General features: G+C 35.3%; 1 protein-coding gene across 6 annotated transcripts in view; it reads right to left on the bottom strand.

The window, feature by feature from the left end:
• Positions 1-23,819, bottom strand: part of MAGI2 (membrane associated guanylate kinase, WW and PDZ domain containing 2) — a 2,888,931-nt gene that overhangs the window by 1,360,820 nt on the left and 1,504,292 nt on the right. For all 6 annotated transcript variants that reach the window (XM_044088324.1, XM_044088323.1, XM_044088325.1 and 3 more), the window contains exon 6: positions 7,383-7,440. In XM_044088324.1, the coding sequence (XP_043944259.1) occupies positions 7,383-7,440 (58 nt within the window). The remainder of the gene's footprint in view (positions 1-7,382; positions 7,441-23,819) is intronic.

Below are 23,819 nucleotides of genomic sequence, written 5' to 3' on the forward strand. Positions count from 1 at the left end.
TGGGTAAGACTATGAATAAACTGAAAAGGGGGATTTCAGGTCATCTTTCTGACATCAGACGTAAATGCCAGAGGAAAGCCTTATCCAAACACTTATTGGAACAGCCCAGACATTCTGTTTTTTAATTTATCATTCTGTACTCTGTGTTAGATGGTTGAACTTGAAGGGGACATCAATGGCATTTTAAAGAAAAAAGAATTATGCTGGCAGCTGAAATTAAATGCATTCAGAAAACCAGGACTTAACTACTCTTGATCTATTAAGAGTGTGTTGAATTTATATAAGCTGCCACACAATCTCTAAAGGTTTAGGGTATTTTTGAGGGAATATTTTTATGTACTAAAGGTACCAAACATACTAAAAAATAATAAAAAATGATGTGTAGAATGGGTGTGTGTATGTATATATATATATATATATATATATATATATATATATATATATGTATATAAGTGTGTGTGTTTAGTTATTTTAATCTCAATTCTGATTTGATTAGATTTAGTATACTTCATACTCTTATATCACACCAGAGATGTAAATGGGAGATGCAAAACACACATTTTTTCATGTCACTATTACCATACAGTTTTTGGTATAATTTCCCCATTTAGCAAACTGGTGAATGCTCATGCACACACATGCACACTTTTGTGCATTATGTTTACCTCATCCACTGTTTTCTGTATTTTTGTGTGTTTTTTTCTACTGGTTTTCATTGTAAAAATAATTTGGGGGGAAGCTGTAAACATGAAAACTGTCATGACAGGTGTTTTTTTTTCTCTCAACTGCAAAGCACTGACATTTATTCTGAGCTGTAAATAGCTTAGTTTCTTATGCAGGCTAATACTTATGGATGGATGCTTATTAGATATTATTACACATATGTATATTTATAGTGTTCTAATTAGATAATGCTTATGGTTCAATAGCTATGTGTGTTTTTCTTCTATCTGTCTAGTTAGCTCTTTTTATTTATCTACTTATATGATTTTAGTTCTTGGGACAGACCTGATGAAGGCTTTATTGCATTAGTTAGCCAAAAGTGATTAAGTTAAAAGACAGTTGTTCTATGTGTATATTGTGATTTGCTTAATACCTGATTTTGGAATGTGGGTTGCAAATAGACTAGGTAATGTTTTCCTTAACTAGGACTTAGTTTGATCTAATCAGTAGTAGTGTGTGGGGGTGGGTATTTGCTGTTCTTAAATGCACTTTTATGGCCCTGTTTATATTGTTTGCCTGGAATAGGCTGGATTAAAATTAAACAATACATATATTTTCCATACCTACTTTTAAGTGTACAAAAGTTGATATGTTTAACATTACAAAGTATTTCTGATTTTTGTTTGTGTTACTGAGGATTGCTTGTCTGTGACAAATAAGGGCTTGGTGCTTTGGAACACTACCTGGGTTTCATGATTTTTCTGGATATTATTGTGACTGAGCTCATCAGCAAAGTTTCAAGACTACTAGTTTTTCTGTTTTTTTTTTTTTATTATTTTTTCTGTAACATTTGTGTTCATGAGGTTGGGACTAGACAGATTCATGTGCTTGTTCATATTTTATTTTAATTTTTCATCTAATATAACAACAAACATTCAGAAAATAAACTTTATAAATTGGTGTAATCAACAAGATGGCGGCACTTCATGTGGCAGTGGCCTCTCTGGCTCCCGTTTTGCAGTTTTGCTTTCTTTTTGTTTTCTTTTGTTTCTGTTGACCGGCTGATCCTTTTTTGTCCGGTTGAGTGCTCTGGTGTCTGCAGCTGTGGTGTCCATGATGATCTTGGAGTGCTCAGTGTAAGTTTTTGCTGCTTTGGAACTGAATTCATAGAAGTTGAGCCTTCAGTGGCAAGTCGAGCTGGATGCAGAAGCAGAGGCAGACACTTTTTCTGCTGGCAAGATTTGGTGATTGGACTTATTTGTGCTGAATTTCAGTGAACTGGAATGGAGTTGGGACACTGCAGATGGTGCTGGAGTTTGAGATGGTGATGGTAATGGTGAGGATGGTGAAGTCTGAGGAAGGAAGGATCATTTTGACTGTGTTTGGCTGTTTGGGTCTGTAGTGGACAGCGGTTGTGCGGTTTGTGGTACTGATGGGTCCGGACTAGGACTTGGATGCTGCTGGTCCTGGACTGGGAGATGCAGTGGTTGAGCTTGTGTGCCTTTGGTGGTTTCAAAAGGTCCGGACTGGGATTTTGGTTGTTTCTGGTACTGAAGTGAAAGATACAGCAATTGAAGCTTCTGTGGCTTCGGTTGGCTCGTTTACTGCTGTTGTTTATGTGTTTTTGTTTTTTTTGTTTTTCTTTGTTTATGTTTTGAGCTTAGAGGAATGAAATGTCACTCATCTGTACATGTGTGTATAGGCTAAATGACAATAAAGTTATTTCTGATTCTGATAATTTTGCCATAAGACAGCCAAATTTGCTGCCAACTTTCCAAACACATATCGAATTTGCATCTGACTTTCCAAATGCAACACAACACTAACAATAAAGAAAATAACTATTTAGAACTTCAGAGCACAGTATGTCTCCACCTTCACTTAAACTTGGTGCAAACTATCATGAACAAATCTGACAAATGCCTCATCAATAACCATATAATCCATATCTAAAACTCAATCAGACACAAAACCAAAATCAAATAATTATGATAAAATCATAACATATATTTTATATCTCATTTTACTTGGCATTTGCTGTAAAAGTGTAGAATTATACCCCACCAACAATAAAAGCACACGCTTAAAAAATAAATAAGAACATGCTTCCCTCCTTCATAAAACTTTGCATGTACAAATATAATGTGGAATTTTACAGAGCAAACTTCATATACTTCCTAAACTATCTGCTGTACTGAAACTCTTTCTAAATAAACCAAGTTCATGTCTCTCAGTTAACCCACAGCTCTCTCATTGTAATGCCTTAAACACTATATACCATTGCTCTATAACTGGTTATTAATACGAGGCACTATCCCTATCTTGCACTGTCCTTATAACAATTACCTTTACAACAAATAAAACTGGAATGGGGCTTGTAAATACCGTACATAGGGTCTACTTTCAAATTTCAAAATTCCACAACTTCAAACCTCTAAATACTGAAGCCCAGAAGATCAAAGTTGTGTAATCTCAAAACTTGTCAATGGAGATCACCGTACAGTGCAGAACGGGAACTTTACCATTCTCTACACTGTAGTGTGATCTCAGAGTTGGTATATTTAAGTAGGAGGGGGTGTAGGGGGCACAGCCCCGTGCATGGGGGTTACAGGGGGGCTTGGCCCCCTGCAAAAATGTGACTTCTCCTGTTTTATTGTTTTAGAATTTTTTTTTTGTTTTGAAATTCCACAACTTCGATCTGGACTTCGGTATTTAGAGGTTCAAAGTTGTGGGATTTCGAAATTTAAAAGTGGACCCTGTACATATTACTTAAAGTAATTACAGTTTTAATTAAAATGTACACTTATTATTCTTTTTTTTTCTTCTCTCTGACAAAAAATCTCTAATTGAATGCTTTATTATCAAACAGTTAACTGGCATTTTCTAATGTTACATATTACAGTTATTTTTTCATCAAGCTTTTCTTCCTAGGCTTCAGCTGAAAAGGTATCATGTGCAAAGGTGGGCTATCTTGATTAACAAATGGAAATAAACAGAAAGAATATAAATTATGGTTATCTAAGCCTATCAAAAGGTATGGTCATGTGTCAACTTTCAACGTGATTGTCCCTTCGGACAGAAAGGTCATCCATCACACTACATCCCTTAGCTCTACATTCTGACAAAAGCCATCAGATGTGCAAAACCTGAACTAAAGTAATGACCTTGAATTCCATATTAAATAAACCTTGTAGTCTCTAAAAAGTTAAATTTGTGTAAACAATATTCTTTGGAAAGAAAAGACTACCAGTTTTTTAAATCTGCCTTGTCTTCGCCACATTTCTGATTTTTCATATTAAAAATTAATATGTTAAAATTACCAGTGAAAATATTATTAAATATTTAATCTGTTCCAGCATTAATTGCATATGACAGGTTAAAAAGTTGTTCCTCATTTCAGAGTGCATTTGTTTCCTGGTTTTCTAGATATCTAGTCTCATCTCACAGATTTTCTTTTCTTTATCTATCTATCTATCTATCTATCTATCTATCTATCTATCTATCTATCTATCTATCTATCCATCCATCCATCAGTTGTACTTTGTTTTTATTTGTTTATTGGGTAACCAAAATTGTCCAGAGACACTTGTTGACCACAACCTGAGCTAAAGGTGACATACAATGAGTTACATTCAAAATATGCATAACAAAGCAGTCACATATAATTATATCTGTACAGCATTGGCTGTTTATTTACTAAAGTACTTTCTTTGCTTTAGTATTTTCTGAATGACAGAATTTACAGTCATGGTTTTATCCACATGAGAGAAAGAGTAGTAAACTCACAAAGAAGGAATCTGTAAATAGGGCACAAGAAGTAGATGCAAAGCGACATTATGGAATACATATATCAGACTGTGTAAAACACATTTATAGCATCTGGAAAACTATGTGAAAAAAAGAGAACAGAATGAAATACAGATGCAAATAGAACTCTGTCTGCACATAAAATTAACGGGTAGCATGTATCAGGTGCAGGCATCTAGGCACCAAGACTTTTCCTGTGATACATTTGGTTGGGACACATGGCTGAAGTGACATTCAGCTGCAGAGACGTATGGCTGCTGTGAATTCCCTGTGGATAAAGAGAAGAATGTGGTGCTATGCCTACAACATCAATAACCAAATGCAGAGTGGGAAAATAATGGCCACGCCCCCAAGGCAACATGAAGCAGCAAGCAGTATGGCAGGCATCAGCAGCAGGCTGGCCAGTGGGCATGTTAGTGTCAGTAAAAATGTAGTGTATAATTGGCTGTGCCTTTATAATTGGTGTGTGTGAACCACTACCCCCTTCACAATGTCTATAGAACATTACCTAAAATGCATACTAGAGCATAAATGTGACTACAGTAGCATGCAGGATTTTCTCCATGTTGTAGCCCATTTCTATGTGTTGTAGTTAATAAGCATGGACTGTCCACTGTGCACAACACTCATTACCCAATACAGCTGAATGTATCTTCAGCCATGCATCCTCAACCAAATGTACCATAGGGAAATGTCTCATTGCCTAGACACCTGAACCCCATGGATCACACTGATGCAAAGAAGCATTTTTAAAACCCTGTACAACAAGTCAATGGTAAAGTCTATGCTAACTGCTATCTCCATGGTAACAATATGCCACACGTCATCATCAGGTATAGTGTTTAAGCTCAGAAGGCTCTGATGAATATGACAAACTGTCTGCATACTGCAACACACTGAAACATCATACTTTTGTTATGAAACATTTGAAAGGTGTCAAGGGATACCTTTGAACAGTATCTCAGTGTTGTCAAACCTAGACAGAATAGTAAGCATATCAATTTAATGTTGAATATTCATTATTAAAGTGTCACATAAATAAGGGATTTCTGTCAAAGTGTGTCTTCCCAGGAAATGTACAAATCCCTACAAGAGCTGAAGAGTATTATCTTCACAAAGAAGGAAGCAGTAGGTGCGCACACACACACACACACACACACACACACACACATATATATATATATATATATATATATGTATATATATATATATATATATATATATATATATATATATATATATGGGTGTCAAGTACCATAGTTCATAAGTTAATTAGGGAAAATAATTATCTGGTGAAATGGTGCAGCAGGCAGTTATCTCTGCTGCACGACAGCAAGACAATCATTTTGAAAGCAATCTCCTTCACAACAGTAACTTTCTTTAGCTGTTGTTACCTCTCTCAAATGAAAGTGTGAAATAAGAAATATACTACTTTAGAATAATAAGTGAAAATGAATAATGGGTAACTGCATTGTACAATCTCATCACAGGTTAAGTACAGCATAATTCTACAACATTTCTCATTTGCAATGTACACATCAGCAGATGGTGTCTGTCTATGCAGCTGGAATTTCACATTTATGAAGCAAACAGTAAACCTCATATTGTTAAGTATGGGTACACTGCCCTAAGTATGGAACCTAGCCCAACGAATAGACATTGACATACTGCAAACTTTGTGTGTACATTATACTCACTCAGGAGAATGTGTCTAATTGCTTGATAACAGTAAATTAACTAATTTCTCATTTTATGTTGTTGTTGTTGTTGTTTGTCTTTCAGCTTTTTCCTGGTAAGGGGTCGCCACAGTGGAAATCCGGTCCACTAATGATTGGCAGTAGATTTTTACGAAATGTCGAGGTGCCAGCTCAATGCCCAACCTTCAACGAAGGCATGCCCATTTACACACGCATGTCTTTCGAATGCTACCCAACCACGGGGAGGACATGCAGACTCCACACATAAGGCACTCCCAAGCCAAGCCGAGAATCGAACGTAAGAACCTCTTGCTGTGAGGTAACAATGCTACTGCCGTACCACAGTGGCACACAACTAATTTCTCATTTGATATTATTCTAATATCATAGCTTTACCATTCTTAACTTGCACTGCAAATAATTAATGTGTTGAAGATTTTTTAGCTAATGCTATTGGTACAAGAAATGTAGCACATTGGTTTAAAGTAATATGTGAACAATGCCATGTGTTTTACATTTAAAAGAGTGGTAGGCAATGCTTGGAGGTTTGAAAAGTACAAATGGAAGGGCTACTGTTACAAAGTGCTAGCAACATAAGTTCTACTGTAACAGTCATACTCTTGTTAAAGCATTACAATATTCACTAACCACAGTCAGAAAATGTGTAGTCATTCAAACAGCCATCTTTTAAAGGAATGCATCATAAGTAGAGTTGTGCTTTAAAAATGATTTCTAGAATATAAATAATGCAAAAACAGGACACCCAGATTTAATGGGGGTCATTCAGTCAATGACTAGATTTATGATTCAGGAACAGATTGGTTTACTGCCCATCAGTACACAGTAAATGTACACACCTATAGATAATACAAAGATGTTCACATGCCCTATTAAAAGCATAACCTTCTCCCTGCCCTTGTGAAAATCCAATTAAAAATCTGAATAATGTTAATGAAGAAAAGTAAGATGGCAGTGAACATTTAGCTTAATTTACATAATTAATCATTTTGCATAATAGAAAGACATTTCTGAAGAGCCGTTTTAAAATGTGTGCATACCTACGTATGTATGTATGTATATATATATATATATATATATATATATATATATATATATATATATATATATATTTATACACATACACACCCACCCACATAATGGAAATTAATAATACAGTTAAAGTAATGGCAATTAATATTCTGGCTGAAAACTTACTCAACATAGTAAGTGCCATAAATGGGATCATCAATCTTCTCCCAGCCATATGGAAGCTCTGAAAGATGACAAGAAAAAAAAAATTATTAAAGCATCTTGCTAGTAAACATGATTCTACAAAATAAAATAAAAAAATAGAAAGAAATACAATAAATGATACTTGCACTGTAGTTTATAGAGCTGTATCAGTTTTAAACTTACCTCACAAGTTCTAATACCTTCTATACGTCTGATGCAGTATAACTGCATTATCATGTATTTTAAAAATACAGCTTTGCAAAGTTCATTTGGTTACACCTCTTCTCACATGTCTCTTACCAGGATGTCTAGCAGTGATGGCATTACTGTTGTGCCTGGACAGAAGGCTACAGTTTGTGACCTGAGCAGCAAGTTAAAATGGAATTGCTAATAGATTGACAATTGATTAACTGAATGCCAATACTCCAAATCAACCTGCAAAATCTACTTTAATGATCATTGCAGTAAGGCTTTTTTTGGGCAAGTGTCCATGCACCCCCAATGTGCAGGGGATACCTCCTACATAGCCCAGACATCCAGACATGTATAGCTACTCTAAAGCTGCTGTTAGAGAAAAGACAAAATGCCACTGTCACTTAAAAGTTTTTTTTTTTTTTATTTTTTTTTGGTGAGATGACGTTGCAGTGTCAGTATTTGCTTAAAAAGTTAAAACATTTTTGGTTTACTGGCATGTTCCTGTTAACAGCTGCAGTCATTTTAACTACTGCTCTTACTTTAATACATGCATTGCTACCATTTGTCATAACAATGATGGTACCTGCAAAATCTGTAAGGTTATGGCTACATTGTTCTCATCCTTTCTTCCTACCATAATTGTCTGGCATATATCCTCTCCTTTATCAGGTAACTACATTTATTTATTTCTGTTTTTTGTATCTCTATGGCCTAATGGTAGGATTCTAAACACTGGGAACAGCTGCATATTGGATATTCCAAGTTTGAAACACATACTTGAGCAACACATAGTTCCTAAAGGGTCTAACACACAATGATATCTCAACAAACAGAACTGCATATCTAGAGCAGTTAATATATACAGTTGGCACATAAATGGTATTCTGCAGCATTTTCCAAAATTTACAAATGTGGGAATGATGGACTTACTGTGGAACAGGGATGCATGGGTGTCTATGAGGCCAGTGCCTTACAAAAACAAGTAACGGTGATACATTGCTCAGCATAATATAGTTGAGAAACTACATCACCATTAGTTGCACTGACATGACTTTTTTTTTTTAACAAGGGATGTAATGAAAAATATTGATGCGTAGTACAATACACATAAACACACATCCATAACCCATCCTCTAGCCTGCCCCCAAATTGTGATGGAGCTGAACTGCCATCAATCAGAACTGCAGATATATCTGATTCTTTCAGTAGCATAGATGCTAGTGAACTGCAGACATGGCATCACTGACAGAAATTTGTACAAACTGGTCATTGCCATGACTGTGACACAGAGAAAAGGTCCACTACCTTTGCAGGATAGGTTCATCTTTTTTTTCTTTTTTTTTTTTTCTTTTTGTAATTATGAACAGAAGCCAGTAAAGTAAAGGTAAATGTGTTTTATTTTATCGACTTCTAGGAAAAATATACGGGAAGACGTAATAACTTCACAAAGATGAAAGATTTATAATGATTCCTGATATCTCCATTGCAATTCAAAACAGATAACAAATACAGTTTACTTATCCATGAAAATATATTTGCTACTAAATTCCATCTGGTGCACTTTAAACTGGCAGCCAGCCAAATTAAAAGCTTATTGCAAAGGACATAAATATTGTAATTTTCATTGAAATGATTCTTTTAGATAAGGGTAAGGTCCATTTAAAGTGTTACTGAGCTTTGCTTTTCTTGAAGAGTTTAATATAATACAGACTTAAAAAAGTAAACTGTAAGCTGGGTATACTGCATGCCATAGGCTGCTGTGTGTACGTCTGGCACTGATGGCAACAATGTACAGCAATGCATACCCCAGCTCTGACTGTGACTGCCAACACATGCTGTTTTATTATCTGATGTTGCATTTCTTAGCATATCTCTGCCCATGTACAACACAAATTCTGCCATATGTTTTTGACTATCATGTATCTCAGAATCAGTTTCTCTGCTTTGTGCTGTCAGAGTGCTGAGATATGTAATGGCCTCTCTGTTGTCCTGAATTGGATTATATGAATAATGACAGAATGAATGACTAAACAAATGAATTAATGATTTATTTAATTAAAATTAATCTCAGCAGTTTCTTAATACTTCCTCCACACATTAATGTAATTAAAGGATTCCTGACTATATGACACTTGAAGCAACTGTCTATCAATAAAATGTTTTGATCCCTAATTACAATATTCCAATCGGACCTCAGTAGTATAGAAATAATATCTGTTGTTTCAGCTAACAAAACATGATCTGTTCTAAGGGTGGATGCCTTATGTTGTTTGTCAAAATCAACATATTCAAAAATACTGTTCTGATGGCTTGGAATACTAATGCTAATAAATATGTTTGCAGACACATTTCTGGATTGGATCAGATATCTGTCTGTTTGGAGACTGGACTTATGTTTCGGTTTGCATCTTCACTTGGTATTTATTGTAATCAAAGGCTAATATGTCAAGCACAATTGCTTTTATAAGTCAAATGTGTGTGAATATAAGCTGAGTTTTATGTGCTATATAGTAATGAGGATTATTAATTGTGAAACATATATCTACATCTGTAAGCAGAAAATAAGATGTAGTAGCAGCTAGATTGGGCCTCCACAAGTAAAAATAATACAAAGTAAAAACCTGGCAGGCAACAAACTATGACAGATAAAAGCATAAAAGCTTTATTCACAAACAAATAAAAGGTAAGCACTTACTCAGCCAAAGCTGCTTCATCAGACAATGAATAAAATCATGCACTGGCTTTTAAATGCATCCTATCCAATTGTATTCACATTTCAATTGATTACATAATAACTCAATTATTCAATCATCATTGCTTAAAGGGCAGTACAGCATTGTAAAAGCATCTAAAATTCCATTCCATAATCATAGGATGATGGGATCATAGGATGTAACTAGGCTATTGCTGCTTGGGCCCTTACAAGCCTAGCCAAGAGTTTATCCCCAGAAAAGAAATCTCAATCAGCACCTGTTGCCTCTGTCAGTGAGGGACACAAGTGGAACCTCCGGGACAAATTTGTGCTTTCCCATCCACTCATCAAGGTTGTGCTTGAAGAGAGTCAGCAATGTACTTTGTTTGACGTGTATGGGGAGTCTATTCCAGAGATGGGGCACCCTCTGAGAGACAAACCTGTCTCTCCAGCAGGATTTGTTAATGACAGATTTAGGCCTTTCGATTGGGTAATGTGCAAGAAATTAGACTTACGGATATGGATCATCTCTAGTAGGGCAGGGTCCAGGATTGCCTTGTAGGTGAGACACAGATCACCTCTAAGCAATCTGTGCGATATAGAGTAGAGTGATAGTGATTTGAGCCTGTCCACATAGGACAGGTGTTGGAGGCCAGGATTCTCTTTGTGAGGTATTTCTGTGGCCTTAGCAGTTGGTGCAGGTGTTTGGGGAGGTACATGCCAAATGAGGTGTTGCACTCAATTATTGGCCTAATGAGAGAGGAGTACAGAGAGGTAATAACCTCCTTTTTTCTGGATGGAATCCCTTTACTTATGAGATGAACCAAGGAAAAGGCTTATACTGACCTCTGCTGCTACATGATGGTCGAACGTGAAATTGTTTTCAACCTGTGTACCCAGCTCTCTCACCACAGATTGTGTGCTTAGGGGGTTGCTGTTGAAGTGGCAAACAGTAGGGCCATATTTTTGACTAATGGTATGATAATACACTTTTTTGCATTTAACTTAAGGCCATGACTTTAGAACCAGTCAAATGGCCTGATAATGGCCAGAATAAAAGGGATGTTTGGAAATATTTTTCTGTTGACATATTTAAACTTTTATGTAATGACTTTACTTAATGTGGAAAATCAAAGTTTATCCCTTTCCTCAATAAAATCTAAAAACAGTAAAGTTTCAATGCATTTATAAAATAGAATAGGTCATCTCAGTATCTATTATTATTAAGTAAAATATCTGACTTGGAGATAATACGTTTTTTCTTTTTAATCAGCTTAAATATATTTCTTGTTGTTACCATATAACACAGTTAAAGCTCTTTGATAACATCAAATCAACATTTGCATTAATTCTGAGAGAATGCAGTAGTTAAGTACAGCCATGTATGCAAATATGCAAACATAAATAAATGCATTTCATATTTAAATAAACAATTTCACTTATATGAACAGAAAAAAAAAATTTTTGCAAAGTCAATTTCTCAAAAATGTAGTCATGCTGACACATACAATGTGAAGCCTGGAACATGTCCATTAAGTCTGAATAGAAACCTGAGATGTGTACTGTATTCTTGATGTAGAGTTTACAGCATTAACATATGGTCATGCGAAGAGCTGATTAGCATTTTCATTTGTGAAAACAATTTAAATAGAGTCCCTTGCGTAGAAAGACAGAGGTTACAGCTGATAGACATGTTCTGGGTGATGACCCAAAGTTTTTGTGAAAAATGTCTCAATCTAGAGGAATAAAGTGCAAGATGGTATGTTTCTTAAATTATAAGTACAAGATGTATAGGCAATGAAACACGTACAGTCTCAGGCACAAAACGGCAGCAGCAGTTGTAAAAACCAGAATCTTTATTTAATAAAACTGTAGATGAGCGCTTTCGCGTATTGCTACGCTTCTTCAGATCAAAGACTGAAATCAATCCATCCTATTTGAACACATTCTAATTATTCAATTAATTCGAACTCACCAATAAACAAAATGGGGAGTGAACCATTAATTAATGAAAGCACATCTTCAGATTTTCCTTTGAAAACTGCTTGGACTAAAAAACTTGCCGTATGAAATAACAGCAATTGAGTTGTTAAGTAGAAATGACATATATAACAAAAACATCCTCTAGCAGTACAAACATTAATAAAATATTTAAATATACAACAAATAAAAACTCCTCATATGAACCTGGTTAAACTCATATAAAAATATGAATAAAGTTGCAAAAACAATGTATCACCCAAGGGTACAGAACCTACTTAAAAAATACGTATGTGCAAAAATGCATAAGTACAGAAAAATAAAAAATGTATAAATACAAAAATGCAGAATATGTATATATATATAAATATATATATGTGAATATATAACTGTATAGACAATACTGAATCTAAAAGCTTATAGATAAATACAAATATAAGTATTATGACAATACAAATATGACATTATTTACGAGACTTTAATACAGATCGTAAGGAGACATAGTTGTTAAGACCTGGTGGATAATGGGCTCTTAATTTAAATACCCATCCAAGTTCTTTGCTCTCTAAATAATTCATATAATCTCCCCTTCTCTGATTCTGGGGGACAATCTGAAGTACTCTGAATACAAAACCATGTTCATTATGAATAGAAATGTGTTTGGCTAAGGCATTCAACTGATTATTGTTTCTTATATCATATATATGGTTGTAAATCCTATGTTTAAGTTTCCTTTTGGTCATCCCCACATAGAATGCAGAGCAAGAGTGACACGTTGCTAAATAAATAAGGCCTGAGGTGTCACAACTAGCAATAAACCTGGGGGTAAAGGAAAAGCCCAGATTTGGATGTATAAAATCTTGTGATGTTGATATGTAACCACAATAATTACAGTTCCTGCATGGATAAGTCCCTCTTTCTTGTGATATACTCATGCCCATTGAACTAATCTCTCTTACTCTGATATTATGATCAACACATAACAATCTTTTCAGGTTCTTATTGTTCCTGAAGACGAATCTAGGTGTAGCCCCTACTATATTTAGTGTTTTATCATCTAAGGTTAAGACACCCCAGTGTTTTGAAATAATTTTTTTAATATCTAAACTATCATTTGTATATGTGGTTGCAAACATGGCCTTATTAGAAAAGGTAGTGTTGGTCCTATTACCATAACCTAGTTTAATGATAGTTTGATTCTCTGAATTTCTAAGCTCTCCCAATACTTCAGATTTAATTTGCCTTACTAACTTAGCATCATAACCCCTTCCAATGAAAATGAGTTCCATTTTCTCTAGTTCCATATTTAAATTCATGGGATCCTTACATAATTTCAGTAATCTCTGAAATTGACATCTCACTATCCCTTTGAAAATGTGACGGGGATGCATACTATCATATCGTAGTATGGCATTCTTCCAACAAGCCTTCCTATGCAGAGATGACAATAAAATAAGTACAAGATGGTATGTTTCTTAAATTATAAGTTCAAGACGGTATGTTTCTTAAATTCTCTGTCAGAAAGATGATGAATATGAAGCTTAGTTCTCATATACTAATTTGAAATGGGCACTGTTGTGGACTCAAACAATGGCAACATAAAATGTGCTATTTGCAATACCCACTGAGAAGCATTGACACAATGTGGTTAGTGGATTATCAGGGGAATAAAACTGTCACTACAGGCAGGACCACTATAGAATGGACACATAAACAGATTAATCTGCTTCTAGTTTACACTTAGACAGTGAAAGTCTAGAATGAGGAGAATTTGTGCTGGTTATCTGGTAATCATCTGAAGTGAAAGTGTAAATATTTTTATTTCACGTTCACTTTGATATAAGAGTTTGAACAAGTCATAGTTCTTCTGTATAACCTATACATGTATCTTGCTAATTTATAGAGAAAATGCATTCCAGTTTTTCCCATAAAAATCCCACATTTTAGCATTAATTTTGAGCTAGGGTGGAAACAGGAGAATGAATTCATGCCGGTCAAAACTATTAACTGCTTACAGCAGCACCTGACATATTTGCTTTCTTTTGAAAAAGAAAAATTACTTCTTTATTCAGTTATGAAAGTTATAATCACCAAATCAGCATACATATTATGACCCTTAAAGAAGTAAACAACAGATACTAGCACTTGCTGACCAACCAATAAATCCGAAAAAAGTGCTCAGGCTCGCTGGTAGTAAACGGAGGAATTTATTAACACCAAAATCCACAAAATAAAGTGCTCAAATGATAGAGCCGTACAAAATGTAACATGAACGCTCTTCTAAATCCACCAAATGCTGCGTTTTCGTCAGTATGACTTCATCAGACACTCTACCTTCATGATACACTTGTTTAAATACTAAACAATTTAATTAAGCACATTTCACTGGTTCTACAAACCATATCAATTAATTCAAACACACCAATCAAGTTCCTACATTCATTAATATTAATTTCCCTCATTAAATATGCTTTATTCCACTAAAATAAAAACTCTTTGTATATTTAAAAATCTGTTAAAATATGTATTTAAAAATGCAACTTTAAATGTTTATATAAATACTATTAAAAACTTTTTACATATAAATATAATTACACATAATAATTAAATATAAACAATGCATATTATAAAATCCTCAGATAGTTGTTTTCATGAATTTTGTGATAGAACATATAAAGTTAATTTCATATTGGTACACTGCCTCCTAGTGCCCAACTTCATGAACAGCTCTATAATTTATTAGCCCTCAATTTAAGTAATGGAGTTATAGTTAAATAATCATTAATCCCAGGGCTAGTATTGGAATCCAAGTATACCTGCCACCATAACTCCTTATTTTCTAGGATGTCCTCCCATGGACCACCCTTGTGGCTGGTATTACTTGGTCCAACACAAAAAACTCATACTTTGCATTTGGGCATGTGATACTGTGTTTGTAAAGTGCATTAGTGCTTTTATTCTTCAGAATGTCATAATAATGTTCGTATATTCTACGTTTCAAACATCTCTCAGTTTTACCTACGTAGAATGATTGACATATCTGACAAATTGCTATATACACTATTCCTCTACTTTCACAGTTATAATATGTCCTACTTTTAATCATTTTCTTTCTACTGTCCAAATATATTTCTGCCTTGTTCATGACATATGGGCATTGTTGGCATCTTCCACATTTATATGTCCCACACCTCCTAATGTTATTATCCCCCTTCCTTTCTTTTCTTCTTTCTAATATTTTACCAATATTTGGTGGGTTGTTATACACCATCTTGGGTTTCATCTTCGGTATTTCTTCAATATCTGTTAGGGTACTAAATTTATTCCACTCCTTTATAAAGAAGTCCTTAAATTTCCTATTGAAACTGTTGTATTCTACAACCAGACTTCTTCTATAGTCATCTTGGTTTATTTGCTTTGTGTCCGTTACCGGGGTACATCTTACGTCTACATTTTGTTTGTCACCCTTACCTATTATAGGTTCAAACCTGCCCCCTCTACCTTCCTCGACTTCACTTTTTAACTTATTAATAAATTCATCTGGGTATCCCCTCTCTTTAAACATATTATGTAAGATCCTGCATTCTTCCTGGTAATCATTATTGTTTGATGTCATTCGGGAGCCCCTAACAAACTGCCCCTTGACAATATTCCTCTTACTGTTTAGGGGATGTGCACTATCATAATGTAAGAAAGAGTTCACATACGTCTCCTTTCTATAAACTCTGCTCTCAAATTTACCAGCCCTTTTATATATTTCTATATCTAAATACTTTAGGGACTCAGTACTGACAGAATATGTGAACTTCAAATATTTAGTTGTTTGGTTAATATAATTCATGAATTCCATGAATTTTTCATCACTTCCTAGCCAAAAATAACAATATCGTCGAGAAATCTGTGATATAAAGTCCAGAATTCTTTATATGCACTTGTTGTAATATATTGCTCTTCCCATTTTGCAAGTACTATGTTAGCATCATTGGGGCACAAGCGCCCCATGGACACCCCCTTCTTTTGCTTATAATATTCACTATTGAACATTATAAAATTGTATTTTAAGATAGTGTCCATCAATATTACGCTTGCTATTTTATCATTCTGGCTTAATGTACCATCCTCGAACACAGATTCCTCAAGGAATTCATACCCTCCAAATGTGGTATACACCCAAACAAGTCTATTACATCTATAGTGACAAACTTTATATCCTCTCTATACATATCCTGTTTTAATTCCCCCAAAAACTCCCAGGAATCCTTCAAGATTACTTTATTATTAACCCAAATATGTTTAGTCTTGAAGTCTACATATTTAGCTAGGGGGGCTGTTTTTGAACCTTCAGCCGATACTATTGGCCTCAGTGGTGGATTTCCCATATCCTTGTGAATTTTAGGAATTCCGAATATGGTAGCTACCTTGGGTTTCTTTACTTCTAAATACTTAAATGTTTTTTCATCAATTACTTTTTCCACCACGAGGTCCTGTATAATAGTATCGATTCTATGATAGGCCACATGAAGTTCATTTAACGACACTTCTGTATATTTTTCTTCATCCCTTAAAATGGAATTCATTTTCCAGTGTTTCATGAAGGTAGAGTGTCTGATGAAGTCATACTGACGAAAACGCAGCATTTGGTGGATTTAGAAGAGCGTTCATGTTACATTTTGTACGGCTCTATCATTTGAGCACTTTATTTTGTGGATTTTGTTGTTAATAAATTCCTCCGTTTACTACCAGCGAGCCTAAGCACCCTTAAAGAAGTCACAAAGTAGGCAACTGTACATATTTAAGTATAATAACAAAGTGTCATACACATCATACCTTAGACATTTTCATAGGTAATTACTAGGATAGCTGCCATAGTGAGCCATTTTACGCCTAGTTAATTTCCTTTTCAAAGGTGAGAATTAAACTCTGCATCTTGTATCTGTGAGGTAAGCACCAACCCCAACCCCCATCTTCAAGCCCCAAGCTTTATCCCAGCTTATTAAATTCCTTCACTGTCCCTTTTTGACTTTTTAGTTACCCACCAATGACTTACTGAACATATCCTTATAGGTTCATAGTTGATCACTAGGCTAATGACTTCAGGGTTTTTTTTAAGCCTAGTCATGCTTCCAAAGATCAGAACCAAATCTTGAATCTTGTGGCTGTGAGGTAAACACTTTAAGCATTATCCAGCCCCCCCAACCCCTAAAACACTAGGCAGTATTCAGATTACTGCATGCCTGGCCATAACCAGACAGTGACGAAAGTTGAGAAACAAATCTTGTACCTTGTGTCTGCAAGGTAAACACCTTAAGCATTATGCCAACCCCCAGAACAGATACATTTATAATTATGACAAGGGCTGTGCAAGCATTAAAAAATTACCAGCTTTTGGTGCCCATGAGCTATTACTATTTTATGAAATAAGAAAAGTATATTGCCATTCTACCAGTTCTGCTCTCAAATATTTAAAGAATGTAGCTAAAAACAGATTAATCACTGTTCTAATTGAAACAAGTGTGTTGTTAGATGCATTAAGTGTAACACCTAGGAAAAAGAAGAGCTTGTCCCATCAGGAATGTTATTTCTGGTGGCCCATGCAATGGTGTCAATCACTTTATTAATAAGTAATGTAATTACTATACATGGCAACATCATATGCAGACTGCACCCCCAGTTCAGCACAACTTCAACACACACACACACACACACACACACACACACACACACACACACACACACACACACACACACACACACACACACACCAATTTGGGAGACATTTTTCTTCATTAGTCTTGTAAGGGAATGCAACAAATTTACCTGTATAAACCATACCATGTGGGGAAACTGGATGATGCACAGCTCTCAAAGGATCCATCCCAGTTTCTCAAGTCGGTTGGGCAGGCTAACATCTTTGTCCATTTCATTCCAATTCTCTCAACAGATACAATTCCTTTATGTATGAATTTCAAGTAAAAGTATTTTATGAGCACTAGTTGCTGTAGATTGTTCCTTCAGTCCTTGTACTCTAGTGGAGTTGAACCTATTCTATACGCTCCTCCACACTACTCCCAATTCCCATCCACCCCCTCCTATAGTTCAACTCAGCAATCTCCACCCACTTCAGCTACCAATCTAAATCTCACATAAATTACCACTTGTCTTACTACGCCCACCACTTAGTAATTCTTAAAAAGTCAGTATCTTACTCTACAACAACCTTAGTAATTAGCCCTCTTACCCCTTTCTATATCACTGCTTTACTATAACCCAACTCTCTCTACTCAACTTATTATACCAACTTATCTCTTATATTCCATAACTACTACCAATTTGTTTTCAATGAAACATCTCCTATATCAAAATGCTACTTGTCAAATACTCACATAATTACTCCTCATATTTCTAGCATAACTTACCTCCTAGCAACACCCCCGCTTAACAATTTCAGAACATTCCATTACTCCAAAACATATCTTCTAAACAGCTCCCACTCCTACTCTTCTGTAGCTCCCATTTTAGCTATAGAAACCTTTCGCCTATTCAAAAACACTCTTGTCACTCATAAGCCACCACCAAATAAACTGAGCTCAGCTCCCAAAACCAAATATAAAAGGCCCTGCTTATACCCCCTTACTCTCTGTCATCTTCATCTGTGCAGTGACATACATCCAAACCTAGGCCCCTCTAACCACCATAACTGCTAGGATAATCCCCTCTTACCCACCAGTAACCAGTCTCCTAACAGTACCTCTTTTCAACACCTCTATGCTGCCAGTTTGAGAAGCATTGCAATAAATTGATTGTTTTTCATTCCTGTCTAGCTCTACACTGTCCTAATATGTTAGTAATCACTGAAACTTGGCTAAAGGAAGAAACTAAAGATGAAGAAATCCACCCTCCAAGTTATTTATTTATTATTATTTATTTATTTAACATTTGTTTACTGTGGGAAAGTCCGACTTGGAACAAAGCCAATTTTCAGGGGAGGCCCTGGGAGAAATGCTCTAGATGCATGTCTTTTTACGTCTATAACATATTAAGACTGGGTAGGAGCAGAAAAACTGTTGGAGGAGTATCCATCATCTACAAAAATCACTTGAATGTCTCTGTGTCTCACCCAAGCACCCCTAAAATTAAGAATGCTGAGATACTTATTAAATCCTTTAAACGTAACATACAGAAAACCTTGTGTATCATTGGTCTACACAGGCATTTTACAATAAGTCATCATAATGGGAGATCTCAAGTTAGATTGGCAAACCATAGATAATGACCTTAACAATGCAATCTATATGACTTCACTCATCTTATCTCAACCCCTACAAGATACAACACAGCAACAAACAAGGGAACCACCATTGACCAGATATTACACAGCAATCCCAGAAACATTATCATGGCATGCACCCTTCCAAATGTCCTAAGCGATCATCTCTTTATACCTGTTATAAGTGACAACACCGTTGTAAAATATATCACCACTATAACAATGTTCACAACCTCTCTTTATTTCAGGCTGGCTCATTTATCTCTAACTTGAAGACTATCAAATAGAAGGTGCAACAATCAGTCCATCTAGATGAAACTGTTGTACTCATCTTTTATCAATATACTGAACATGCCTGCTCACATCAGGACCAAAATGATTAAAACTCACCCTAGACCCTGGCTATCAAAAGAAACCAAACAATTAATGAACTGTCAACTGTATAAAAACCTAAGAAATGATGCTAAAAATTAGATCAGTGCTGACAAAAAAAAAAAAAAAACTACAACACAAGACTACAAACACAAAATCAGACTAATCCTAAGGCTTTATTGTCAGCGATGGACCACTTAATAATAGTAGGCAATGTTTCACCCCCCCCCAACACTAACCTCTCTCATTAACAACTCATACACCACTGCCAATATCCCTCCTCAGGACCATACAATAAAACAAACAACTTTACTTTACAACCTCTAATTCCACTATAAAGAAGCTGCTACTTAAACTAAATATTAACATTCTTGCCCCTTGCAGTATATATCAAATTACCTATAACCTACTGTGTTTTAATTCTAATAAATCACTCCATTAAAGAACGTTAAGTACCTAATCAGTGGGGGAAAATCATGCATTTTATTTTTGCACAATGGATGAAAATCTAGTGACATTTTCACCTACAGGCCCATAGCCATCATATCTCCTCCATTAAAGGTACAAGAGAAGGGTATTCAAAAATAACTTTTTAGTTTCATTATAGTCAGACCCCTCTTCTCCCCAGCCCATCATGAATGTTGCCACACTATAGCACTGCTACTATCCTTTTAAACCTCATCACCACAGTTAAACAGAGCACGGAACTGGCAACTTGGTGTCAGCAGTACTCCTAGATGTATGCAAGATGTTTGACACCAACTCACATAAAAATAAAATGCACAGGGTATCATCTCCAGGCCTAGCGAGAGCTGTGCTATCTTGGCTTCATAGCTATGTCTGAAATAGGATGCAAGTAGTAAACTGGCAAAATGATACATCCTGCTTTCTCAGTGTAACTATCAGAGTCCCCCAAAGCTGAATCCTAGGTCCTATGAATTTCAGTATCTTTGAGCTGCACATCGCTACTATACATGCATCTTTTATACAGTATGCAGATGATTCTACACTGATCTGCTCCACTAAAAACCTAGATAAACTACAACAGCTTACCCAGGAATCTGTCAGCTCTACTAAAGCCTGGCTAGCAGTCTCAGAAGTACTGCTGAATTCTAAAAAAACACTGATATTATTAACCCCAAAGCAGCTATTTGCAAACAACTATTTTCTATCTCCTCATCCAATAATACCAAAACTGAACTAGTAAGCAACACCAAACTGTTAGGTGTCATTGTTGCTGACAACATAAAATTTGACTTCCACATAAAACAAGTAATGAAAAAAACTCAGCAGAAACTCAGTACCCTCTAGAGGATCACACAATATCTGAGAGACAAAACCAGATCAATAATCACATCCTCTTTCTTTGTGCCTATTCTCGTATATGCAGCCCAGTACTTATCAACGTACAAGCCTCCTTACTCTCCACATTAGAACAATGCTGTAATAAGATAGACAAACATTACAACAATGCTGTAATAAGATAGACAAACATTACAACAATGCTGTAATAAGATAGACAAACATTACAACAATGCTGTAATAAGATAGACAAACATTACAACAATGCTGTAATAAGATAGACAAACATTACAACAATGCTGTAATAAGATAGACAAACATTACAACAATGCTGTAATAAGATAGACAAACATTACAACAATGCTGTAATAAGATAGACAAACATTACAACAATGCTGTAATAAGATAGACAAACATTACAACAATGCTGTAATAAGATAGACAAACATTACAACAATGCTGTAATAAGATAGACAAACATTACAACAATGCTGTAATAAGATAGACAAACATTACAACAATGCTGTAATAAGATAGACAAACATTACAACAATGCTGTAATAAGATAGACAAACATTACAACAATGCTGTAATAAGATAGACAAACATTACAACAATGCTGTAATAAGATAGACAAACATTACAACAATGCTGTAATAAGATAGACAAACATTACAACAATGCTGTAATAAGATAGACAAACATTACAACAATGCTGTAATAAGATAGACAAACATTACAACAATGCTGTAATAAGATAGACAAACATTACAACAATGCTGTAATAAGATAGACAAACATTACAACAATGCTGTAATAAGATAGACAAACATTACAACAATGCTGTAATAAGATAGACAAACATTACAACAATGCTGTAATAAGATAGACAAACATTACAACAATGCTGTAATAAGATAGACAAACATTACAACAATGCTGTAATAAGATAGACAAACATTACAACAATGCTGTAATAAGATAGACAAACATTACAACAATGCTGTAATAAGATAGACAAACATTACAACAATGCTGTAATAAGATAGACAAACATTACAACAATGCTGTAATAAGATAGACAAACATTACAACAATGCTGTAATAAGATAGACAAACATTACAACAATGCTGTAATAAGATAGACAAACATTACAACAATGCTGTAATAAGATAGACAAACATTACAACAATGCTGTAATAAGATAGACAAACATTACAACAATGCTGTAATAAGATAGACAAACATTACAACAATGCTGTAATAAGATAGACAAACATTACAACAATGCTGTAATAAGATAGACAAACATTAGAACAATGCTGTAATAAGATAGACAAACATTACAACAATGCTGTAATAACATTTTCCTCAAACATCTGATACAAGACCCACCACTGTACACCCCTTAAACAACTAATTTGGCTTGAGCATAGGCACACTGTAACACACTCAAAATAGTGATTACTCACAAACTCATCTACCATCCGCGGGGAGGACATGCAGACTCTGCACAGAAGGTGCTCCAGATGAGAATCGAATGGGAGAACCTCTTGCTGTGAGGCAACAATGCTACCGCTGCACCACCGTGACTTCTTATCTCTTAGCACACCCATGTATCCAAGAGATTTTAAAGGATTTAGCATTTTTACTTTGTGTAGCTCTTACACAAAGTAAAAATGCTAAATCCTTTAAAATCTCTTGGATACATGGGTGTGCTCTTGCTCTACCCCTGGCTAAGCCTCCACTTTAACTTTATCCGTCATAACTCCATCAGTTTAACTCTAACTTTGTCCATCCTAACCCTATCAGCATAGCTCTAACTGTATCCATTCTAACTTCATTAGTATAACTCTAAAACTTTATCCATCCTAATCAATTGGTACAACTCTATCTTTATCCATCCTAACTCCATTGGTACAACTCTGACTTCATCCATCCTACCTCCATTGGTACAACTCTGCCTTTATCCATCCTAACTCTATTGGTGCAACTCTAACCATCAATCCTAACTCCATTGGCATAATCCTAACTTCATCCATCCTAACTCAATCAATATAACTTTAACTTCATCCATCCTAACTCCATCAGTATATCTCTAACTTCATACATCCTAACTCCACTAGCACAGCTGTATCTTTATCAATTCTAACTCCATCAGTATAACTCTAACTTCTTCCATCCTAACGCCATCAGTATAAATCTAACTTCATCCATCCTAACTCCATTAGCATAGCTCTAACTTTATCCATTCTAACTCCATCAGTATAACTCTACCTTTATCCATCCTAACTCCATCGGTATAACTCTTAACTTCATCCACCCTAACTCCATTAGCATAGCTCTAACTTTATCCATCTTTTAATATCTCTAGTCAGGTCCCATACCTTATGAGTGTCCATACAACTGGGAGCTTTTGCAACAATATCAAGAAGGGAAACTTCACAAATGGTAGGGTAGTAATCATGCTTTAAACTACCACCATTTCAAAGGAACACCAGCATAATCATGTAGACCAGACAAAGCAGAGCCACCTTGCATTCTTGGTACCTGTAATGCACTTCTGCTGATTGTTGCAGAGCCACCTTGCATTCTTGGTACCTGTAACAT

Source organism: Protopterus annectens, chromosome 11.part0 (genome assembly GCF_019279795.1).
Source record: "Protopterus annectens isolate FY-2018-M chromosome 11.part0, PAN1.0, whole genome shotgun sequence".
In the NCBI taxonomy this organism is placed as follows: domain Eukaryota; kingdom Metazoa; phylum Chordata; order Ceratodontiformes; family Protopteridae; genus Protopterus; species Protopterus annectens.